The 10,926-nt window shown below is 29.6% G+C and overlaps 1 protein-coding gene across 1 annotated transcript; it reads right to left on the minus strand.

The window, feature by feature from the left end:
• Positions 1-871: 871 nt before the first annotated feature.
• LOC131642893 (B3 domain-containing transcription factor VRN1-like) lies at positions 872-3,815 on the minus strand. Its single transcript, XM_058913059.1, has 9 exons — positions 3,759-3,815; positions 3,524-3,662; positions 3,236-3,427; positions 2,833-2,979; positions 2,292-2,386; positions 1,929-2,202; positions 1,726-1,794; positions 1,259-1,317; positions 872-1,108 (listed from the first exon to the last, which is right to left on the minus strand). The coding sequence occupies exons 1-9, from the start codon at positions 3,813-3,815 to the stop codon at positions 872-874; spliced, it is 1,269 nt and encodes a 422-aa protein (XP_058769042.1).
• Between the last annotated feature and the right edge of the window lie 7,111 nt (positions 3,816-10,926).

Raw genomic sequence — 10,926 nt, forward strand, 5'->3', positions numbered from 1 at the left:
CTTCAAGAAGTATTATTTACATTGCAAAGTGGACCTTATTTATAGGACATTAGGAAGGTGAAAAATCATAACCTTACTATACCACTTAATAGGGAATATGAAGATGAAAGATTAGAATACATATGGACATCCACAATAATATTTATTCATAACACAATAAATAATTTAGTGGCCAATATTTGAGTTATAGCTACCTAAATTTTCATCACTCAAGACGAAATATCTAGTAGTCTGAATTTGTACATTGAATAGTTAATTTAAAATGTTTTTCATTAACATTTGTACATTAAACTCATAAAATCTACATATACAATTTAAGAAGATACATCAATATGAAAATTAAAGCAAACAAATAAAACTGCACACCCAAAATAATGTAATGGCTTGACTTTTATTTTATACCATTAGTAAGATTTATCATGTGTTACACAAAGTTTATATTTACAACATTTATCAAACGTTACCGGTGGTACTGTTACTTATTACAAAAATATTGCTAAAGCATTTTGATAATAAAGGCTTTACCAAAATATGTTGTAGAACTTAAATCAAAATGTCTATAAATGACCAAAACTAATTTTAACATTAAAAAATATTAAAAGACAGAAACAAAAAAAACAAGGACAAAAGCACAAAACATATATATATTTTTACCATGATTAAATCAAATTTATTTTTATAAGAGTTAAAATTAAAATTTGACGTATTTATATATTCAAGTCATGTTTTAATGGATTAGAGATGGAGATGAATCAAAAGTATAAGGCAGTCCAAAAAGCATAACAAAATATTGATATGATAATGCGATTTAGAACTAATATAAAATATAGCAGTTTACATAACAAAATAACATACCAAACAACTCAACAACTCAGGTCTTCTTTCCTACAAATGAAACATCAAACACCATATTTTTGTTATCAGTTAACTGAAAGAGACAGGTATCTCCTATCTCCACCATACAATCCTTCCTAAACTTTGACCAACCTCCACTTAATCTCGATCGCTTGATACTCGGATAATAATTAACTTTTACCAACCATGATTTTCCCTTCATTTTAAGCTTCACAATTTTCTTTGCCCCATTCATAAGCTCATTCGGAACAGTCTATAAATATAAAGAAAGAGTTACATATGTAAACTCAAATATATATATATATATATATATATATATATATATATATATATATATATATATATATATATATATATATATATATATTCACTGTTATTTGTGTAATTCATACCGGATAAAGACAATTAGACAATTCACAAAAAGCTTAAATGACGAGTTCATCACATTACGACTTGTTGATCCTGCATAAACACACAAGTGACAACAAATAATAAATAATTTTTAAATTAAAAATAAAGTGCCCAAATTGTTAGAGATTTTTAGATATGTCACTCTGCTCAAAATTTATAATTATGTCCTTGAATATATCAATAGTCTCTTACTACATTCTTACATTTAAAAGAAATTAACTGAATCCTTAAACTCTTATATATTTTTTAAAGCCCTGTCACAAATTTAAAATTATTTAAAACTTAAGCATGCCTAAAATTAATTTAAGAATCACGTTATTTAAAATTTGTGAGTATTTTTAAACTAAAGTTTAACAATACAATATAGAAACTTTTTAGATTAAAAATTATTAAGAGAACTAATTAAAATTACAAACATTTAATAAATCTTTACATTAATGAAGAGTTAGAAGAATATACCTTTTGGTCTTCCTTTAAAAGTTTCTCCCACACTTTTCTTTATAACTGTACTATCACTACAAGATACACCTATATAACAATTCATGAATAAAAAAATAAGACTATAAATAGAATATAGATGAAAGATGTTAATCAAATATAATTCAAAAATATTTTAACCAATAAAAAAGAAACAAAAATATGAAAGAAAGAAAAGGAAATACCTAAAAAATTCTTATGTTTCTTGTCCTTTCTAATTCGAGTAATGATAATAGAAAATGAAAGTGGTTGATCTTGAATCATCACAAATTTACAAACATCACCAATTTTCAAATTATATTTTTCAGTAAATTTCTTCCAACCACGTTTCATACTAAATCCTCCATTGTTATCATTATACTCGATAATCACTTCCATAGCCATGTCATTCTCAAACTTTACCATTGCTTTTCTTGCACTTTTTTTGAAATATTTTCTCGAAAACGCTATTGGAATCCTCTGTTTAAATTCATGAACCATCCTTTATTAGTAGTTAATACTAATAAACTAAAACCAAAATTAATAGACATTTTAGATAAAATACTTACCAACATATAGCCTTTAGCATAGGATGGTTTTAGTGTAACTTCAAAATATGGACTATTATTGTTACCTTCCTTAATCAGGTTTTCTCTCATTCTACCTACAAAATAAAATAAATAAAATAATTGTATACAAATTACTAATTCCTACTTTAGAATTTTTAATTGGTAACAATAAGAACCACGATTTTGGAATATTTTTGGAGATTTTTCACAATACAAAACTTATTTTACATTTATTATTACTATAATAAAATATTTTTTAAAATATATAAATAATAAATTACATATTATTTTAAAACCTACTTATCCAATTTAAGTAATTTTGATAATTTTCTTTAAACCCTTTTAAAATAATAGCACAGTGGGATAACTTTTAAAATAATTGAAAATTTTAATTATAATTAAAGTAATGTTTAATAAGAATAAATATTAGAAACTTTAACCTAAAAAAAAAGAACATGAATAAGTAAAACATTAAGTTGTAATTATTAAAAATAAATAAATTAAGCATGAAATTGAAGGGGAAAAATTCAGATGAACTCACCTGAAAATTTTGGTTGGGTATCGACTTTTCTTTTTCTTCTGTTATTTTTTCTCCTTCCAGTTTGTTTAAGTTCCTCCCTCTCATCCAAACTTTCATCGCTCAATTCATCAGTTTCTATAACTCCTTCTTCACTTCCAGCAACTTCATCTACACATGCATCCTAAACTTATATTAGATACTAATTCCAACTTTAGAGATCTTTGCTAACATACTAAAAACAAAACAAAAAATTTAATCGTTTTTTAATTAAATTAAACTCTTCAGAATTTTACATCCATTTTTATTAGGTTTCCAAATTAAATATAAAACTCTGGAAGTGAATATGAATAAGAAAAATATGAACTTGGTATTATTAAAAATAATTAAAGCATGAAATTGGAAAAAAATTAGAATGAAAACTCACTTGAAATTTTTTGTTGAGTAGTATTCAAATCTGAATCAACTTTTCTTTTTCTTTTGTTATTTTTGCTCCTTTTTGTTTGTGCAAGTTCTTCAATCTCATTTAAACTCTCATCACTCAATTCAACAGTTTCTTTAGGTCTCTCTTTACTTTCCCTATCTTCATTTACACATCTTATGATAGAATAATTCATTTCTAAACAAATTTGATTAAATATCTTAACTTTGAAATATGATCCACCAATATATTTAAAAGTTAATAAATATCTAACATATAAAAACTTTGCAAAACCTTCCCAATTTTTCTGAAACCAAATATCACCATCACGTTCTTCCCAAAATATTTTTTGTTGAATACCATTCGGAAGTATGAGAAATATTGGATTAGGAGTTCCATCCCAATAATTTTTTGCATAAAACTTGGGAAGTCTCTGCAACACATGAAATAAAAAACATAAACATAAGAAAGTAAACATAAATAAATAAATAAAATGGTATATATACAAACAAATACAAGATATACTTACAAGTTGTTTACTCTGCATTATAGCTCTATGAAAATCAGGACGTTTTTGAATTGCCATGTTCTTGGAGCTTGTTAGTTGGATTGAAGATATGGTGAGGTTTGATGATTTTCAGTGTGAGTGACTGTTATGTAGTTTTGTTGGTTGTAGGGTTTCAAAGAGAAACATGATAAGGTGTTGTATAAATCTTAAATTTAATTAATTATTATTGTGTGTGGTTGGTGAGGCCTACCCTTTGCATTTGCACAAAAAAGCATAGGATGTCATTACTATACAAAATTTGTCTTAAATGTACATTATAGAATGAGAATGTTGGGTGAGGGAGTTGGTGGGGCTTACCGAGTGGGTGGGGCTTAATGAGAATGTACATTGTTTTTTTAGTACTTCGTTTATTTAAGTACTCTTATTAATATTTATTTCATCTGGTCTTGTTAAAGAAACAAAAGTAAACATTTAGTTATAGATTTTCTAACCTTCTACACTCATTGATTGGGTTGCTGGAATATTTATAGGCACGCCTCTCTAACATTGAACTAGAAGAGCAAGACACAATTCATGTATTCGAGTTCACTGTCAAATCTAATCTCACCATTTCGTTTGTGAGCATATTAGATCTTTCAAAGTTCAATGACATCATTTGTGAGAAACATTTAGCAACGTTTCTATCTTGCGTATTATTGGTGGAAAATAGTTATTGTGGTTATCATTTAGCAACGTTGCATTTTCTTTTTACTAGCAATATCCAAATTTAGTTCGTACTACTTTTTGGAGGAAAAGTCATTGCTCTAACATAAATAAAAAAAAGCAGATTGTGAATTATATGCTGTGTGCAAATTGATATTATCTAAGACATTAATTTTAATTAATCACATAACATGTCAAATGATTCTATACTTTGATAAAAGTTAGCTAGAGCAATGTATATGATATAAAACTTCTTTAGTTAGCAATGTGATGAACTGATTCCACTAATAGGAGAAAGAACAGAAATGGAAGGAGTGAGAATGCCATCTCCTATAACCATGGCAGTTCCCATCTTACTCTTTTTTTTGAGAATGACATTTTCTTTTTACTAACAATATCCAAATTTAGTTCGTACTACTTTTGATGATTCAATAATGTACAATGTTTTAAGAAACTGCTTTTACTCTTGTCATTTTGCGAGTTACTCATTGTATTGATGGTTCAGTATTGACAAAGTTACATAAGTATTAAATATAAAGAGTTGTTACATTGAGTGAGTGAACTTTATTTTGCTAGTTACCCTATGCGGTTGAACCAACTCACTCCATCTTCTATTAATTTGTGTCATTTTTAGTACTTCATTTATTTCTACTAGCTAGAAATATTAAATGACACAAATGAAAATTTGAACTTTAAAAGTCATGAATTTTTATTTTTTTTAATTTAAAATTCAGTTTTTTTTATTTCTTTTAACCCATATATTCTCCATTTGAATTTTTTTTCCTAAATAACCAAATTTTCAATACTTTATTTCAATAAATTTATATTTTTATCATATCTTTCAATACTTTTATGTTTCAAATAAAAAAATACAAATGAAATAGACACTAAAAGACAATTGGCGCCCCTCCTATATTTAAATAGGGGTGCCAATTGAATTGGCGCTTTACATATTTTTAAACTTTATTTATCTTACATGCGAATTTTCTTGTAAATTGGACGTTGTTTGTAGATTTACCTGAGCAGAAAATACGCTCCGCAGATAAATCGACAAGTAAAGTCAAATCTATAGAAAAATCCACAAATAAAATTAAGAATTAGGAGGGAACGTGATTCAACATGTTGGTGTTTTAACTCGTTTTAGTTGATCCAGCCTCTTTTATTGCGTAAAGCATGCACATTTAGAGTAGTACAGTAATAACAAATTTGAGTGTCTTATTAGTATTATATGGGAATCTAAAAATGTCTAATTGCCAAGCTTCTATCTTCAATAACATATCAACCTCTAGTCTTTTCACCTACAAAAAGAAGTAAGTGTAATAAATAAATAAATAAATAAATAAAAATAGCACGTTTCTAAACAAAGGAGAATGACTCAAACTCAATTATATATTGGTGATATGTATCCCTGTGAATTTAATAACATGGTATATTATCGTACATTTGTTGGTGGGTAAATATTTATTTGAGAAATGATTCATGGGATATCATATACTGACAAAATGATACAAGCAATATCCCAATTTGGGTAAATATTTATTTTAACATGGGATATCACTCTTTGACTCTTTTTGCATTTTTTGTGACTAGCAATATCCCAATTTAATTCATACTATTGATGGTTCAATATTTAAATTATTTTAAGAACTTTAAATGGAAAGAGTTGTTACATTGAAGAATGAGATGGTTGGGTGAGTGAGTGGGTGAGGCTTACCATTTGCGGTTGAACCAAATTTCTTCGTCTCTATTTATTTATATCATTTTTTCAGTACTTTATTTATTCCTACTAGATAGAAATAGTAAATGAATCAATTGGAAGTTTGAAATTTCTAAGTCATGAATTTTAATTTTATTTTTATTTAAAATTAAGGTTTTTCTTAATTTCTTTTAAGCTAACCATTCTCCTTTCCGTTGATTTAATAGATAATGTCACGTAATAAATATTAATAAAAAACTCGCACTTACGCAAAGAAGAAGGTTTTGGTGTGATATGCGTATTTGTTTATATATATATATATATATATATATATATATATATATATATATATATTTTAAATTGAAAGTAAATAAAATTGAAGGATATAAGAGAAGACTAATAAATTTTATTTTTTAAAAGAAAAAATGAAATTAAAATGAAGAAGTTATAGTTTTATTAAAAAAAGGAATTGAAATAAATTATATCATATATTATATACTGATTTAGTTAAAAAATTAGATTGTAGACAGATTTAGCCAAAATAATTAAATTGTAGAATATATTTCATTAATTTATAAGTGACATACATTTTCATATTTGGATCATAAATACAATTTTTCGTGTATAAAAATATTTAGATCAAAAATAGATTTTTTCCGTGTACAAATATTATTTTTGTTTAGGTGTCGTTTATAAAAATATTTAAATCAATAGTAATTTTTCTCCCATATATAAAAATAACGTTGTTTATAAAAGTACGTAGATCAGTAATAGATATTTTTTTTGTATAACGAAACATTTTAGACCAATAATATATTTTTTCATGTATACAAATATTATTTTTTAGGTATCATTTATAAAAATATTTAGGTCAACGATAGAATTTGATTTGACTGTAGCAACCTGCCCTAAAATTAAAGGTTTTAGAGTCGCCACCTATTCTGAAGGGCAAATAGGAAACCCTACGCAGTATAGAGATCGGGGTAAGATTATTATAATCAGGTCGAGGGAAGGTGTTAAGCACCCTCAACCCTTTCCTAAGGTTTGTAACTAAAGTTAAGGCTTATGGCTAAAATATTTAGGATAATAGCTAAAGAAGTGAAAAGGGCAAAATTGAGATTTAAAGTGAATTGAGATTTTAGGGAGGGGGACTCGCCTTGGTTATCCAAGTGCCTACGTATCTCCTTATGGAGAATCAGAGTCAACGTAGTTCGGGCACAGGGTTGTACGCCTTAGAATTAGTATGAGGTTGTTTGAAGGCTTTTTTGAATGGCCTATCGTAGTTTTTGAAATTGTGATTTGAAAGGCATTTTGAATTGCCTGATTGAAAAGGATGAAAATCCGTAGTGTCGTGGTTTAGTGTGTTTTGAAGGTTTTGGGCGTACAATCCCGGTTTAATATGTCACCGTTAGTTGCGATGATCAATAGATTTGATCAGTATAGCTAACGGATTAATGAGGCATTGCTGGTTACTCAGATCGATAGATTCGATCGTCGCGGGCAGCAAATTAAATGTATTTTAATTTTGTAATTAAATTGCTTTATTCAGATATTTGATCAGTACGACATAGAGAGTCGACTAATTCGAAGGCGGGATGAAATAGATATTCATCCGTCATTTATCCGTAAAAGGGGAAGTTAGAACTGATGTTTTTATTATTGGATTTGATTAATTAAATTAATCGATTGTTAATCATTGCGACCAATAGGTTTAGTCGGAACGAGTAACAAATTAAATCCTAAAAACTTCGGCCAAGTGGCCAATGGGATTGGGCGAACCCTAATACTTACACCTTTATAGGGTTTTTGTGAGTTATAATGTTAATTAAATTAACTAAAACAATTAAATCGAATAGTCGAGATAATTGTATAAATCGGGAGAAATCCTAAATAATTATATACTAATTATATATCTAACCCTAAATAAATTAAATTAAATAAAAATAATTATTATTTAACCTAAATAACTTAGATAAATAAAAAGAAATATATAGAAAAACCTGGACATAATCCTATGTTGCTGGCCTTTGAAGGTGTATGGTGGACCCACACTTTTGGGGCGTTAGATTTGGATCATGGGAGATCTAATGGTGGTTAGTTGAGGGTGTATGGTGCCCTTTTCGTGGGGTGCGCGTGTGGGATCTGTGGATTGTTAGTCAATAAAAATAAACTGTGGTGGCCAGGGTTCAAACCCCAGCCTTGTATGTTGCATATCCCTTCTTTGACCACGCCAACCAATATATGTTATTGGTACATAGTATACATAGAAACAATAATATATAAAATAAACCTGGTAATGCTCGCAGCCAACGAAGCATTCAACATGGGCCCTCCATATCCAGTTTCGTCCAATCGCGAAGGGAAAGAGAAGATTCCTTCTTTGACTCGCGAACAAGCACGCGCCATATGGATAGAAAGAGTCAAAGAATGCAGACCAACCACACAGGATGTCCCACGCGTAATCCACTCTCCTGGTGCACTATTCATCTTCTTCAACAGCATTACCTGCGGATTTATGTGTGAAAACTGTTGCGGATTTACCTGCCAATAATCCTTCGAATCCTTGGAATGATTATAATTCAAACAAAACGCGTTATAAAAATCTAAGTCATGCCCAGATCCACTGAATAACCTCCTCAGAATCCATTGGTGGGGTTTGTTTCCTCTGAAACGGCTTACCTCTTGGAACTCGAAGCTTGCACATGCTTGTGCCCTAGCCATGGCACAATGTTATCCCTGCATCAAAGCTTAAAAGGAGACCATCTATGCTACTCTAAACACAAGCATACACAAGTATATGCACACAAAATCGATTGAAACGGTCTGCACGAAAAATATGAATTCCAAGAAAGATACAAACCGGTGCAACCTTAGTGAGAATGATATGCAAATTTCTGACCTTCACAATTGCTTGGGATGATCTTCTGAATAGTGCAAGAGGTCGATTCAAGGCTTAGAATGCCATGGGAACGGCCATGCACGATGAAATATTATGCCCTAGTTTTGAGAAACTTTTGAAAGCATGAACCCTTGCTCCTCCACCTCCCTTTCGTCCTCCCTTGCTTCTGAATCTTTTTAGCATATATATGGCTGCATTAGGGTTTGTATTGGGCTTGGTTTTTGCCTTATGAGAAAAATACAATTTCCTTTAGAAATTATCATAAAAAACTTTCTATTTTAGTTTTAATTTTGATCAAATTTCTCTTGCCATAATTTTAAACCATATATTTGAAATATTGGTTAATTATATTTGATTAGAAAAACCAATTTTGATTTAAAACAAATTATTCTAAGTTTATATGATTTATTAATATTCAAATGAATTATAATTCAAATAAATAAAAATAAATATTATAAAAATAGAATAATTACTTAGAGATGATTTAAAAGGCCTATGGATATGTTTGGAATCAAAATTCTAGGCCCATTAACCAAAAATCCAAGATTTGTTCAATTAGAGTTTTATGCATCCCTTGAAAATTGCTCAATTTTAACCATGCCTATTTCTCTCAATTTTAACCCTATGGAGGTGTTCTTTATCATTTTAGAAAGCCCAAAGTGTCCTCTAAATGACCCTTTTTGTTTCATCTCGATTGAAGCTTCCATGTTCAAGTTATGAGCATTGACTGAAAAGGTGTTTTTATTGACTTGCGAAAGGACCTGTAATGTTTTTGTCCATATCTCCCAAATGGTGCATTTCTTGATTTTGGGCCTAACATCAAAGTTGTAGAGGATGAAATTTCCTTGAGAATAGGCTTTGGTTGGAGAATTTTTGACAAACCATGCGAGAGTTATGACCGGCCAAAGTTGAGTTGACTTTCTCCTATAGAAAACCCTAATTTGAACCTTTGCATTTGTTCATTTCTGAGTTTTTATTGATGGATCATGATCAGCCTTTGATCAAATGATGGATATAACCTCACATACTTGATGTTAACCAAAAATCTCGAAGTTTGACTGTATTTTGACTATGGTTGTCTTTTAGGTCAGCATAGTCGATTATTGATCATCTGAGCCATTGGGTGCACAATCCTTGGAATAGAAGCTTGATAATTGACATAGAGATACCTTTAGACATATGAGACACCTTGAAATCCATTTGAGGCCTTCGAGATTCAAAATCTTTTGATAAATTGCAAACCCTAGTTTAGGAGGTCCTCGATTAGGAGAATGTCGTCTGAATAAACCCTTGAACCTTGAGTTATTGAAGATGAAAAGAGGAGGGCAAATTTTGGGGTATGGCAGCTGCCCCTGTTCAATCTTCTTAAACCTGAAGAGTCAGATAGGCACGTCTGCCTATCGTGATCTAAAGGTAGAAGATGATTGAACACTGAGAATGCCCTGAAATTTGCATTTGTTTAGGAAGAAGTTCCGTGGGATATGGGCTTGCAGATGACCCCCAAGGTAGATACCCCTTTTTTCCTCTAGAACGTGAAGCAGACGCTTTTGAAAAGAACCAGGTGCTTTGATTGTAGCACGGCCTAAAAAGGCAACCTGAGTTTTATGCAATGTTATGATACATGCGATGTATGATGCAATGAGCTTCCCAAAAATAAATGAGAGCCATGTATGTATATGCACTATGTATGAATAAGGTATGTTAGTTGAATGATGCATGATTGTTAGTTATGTTAATTGAAGTATGTTAGTAATTCTGAAAAAGAAAAAATAAAACCTTTGTTTGTTATTGATGATGTTTTAGAGAATATCACTGCCGAGGGACTCACGTGATAAACCCAATTGAAGAAACCTTTTGTAAAACCTTGTGCTCGAGCGTGAGAAAAAAGAACC

Source organism: Vicia villosa, unplaced genomic scaffold (assembly GCF_029867415.1).
Source record: "Vicia villosa cultivar HV-30 ecotype Madison, WI unplaced genomic scaffold, Vvil1.0 ctg.006039F_1_1, whole genome shotgun sequence".
In the NCBI taxonomy this organism is placed as follows: domain Eukaryota; kingdom Viridiplantae; phylum Streptophyta; class Magnoliopsida; order Fabales; family Fabaceae; genus Vicia; species Vicia villosa.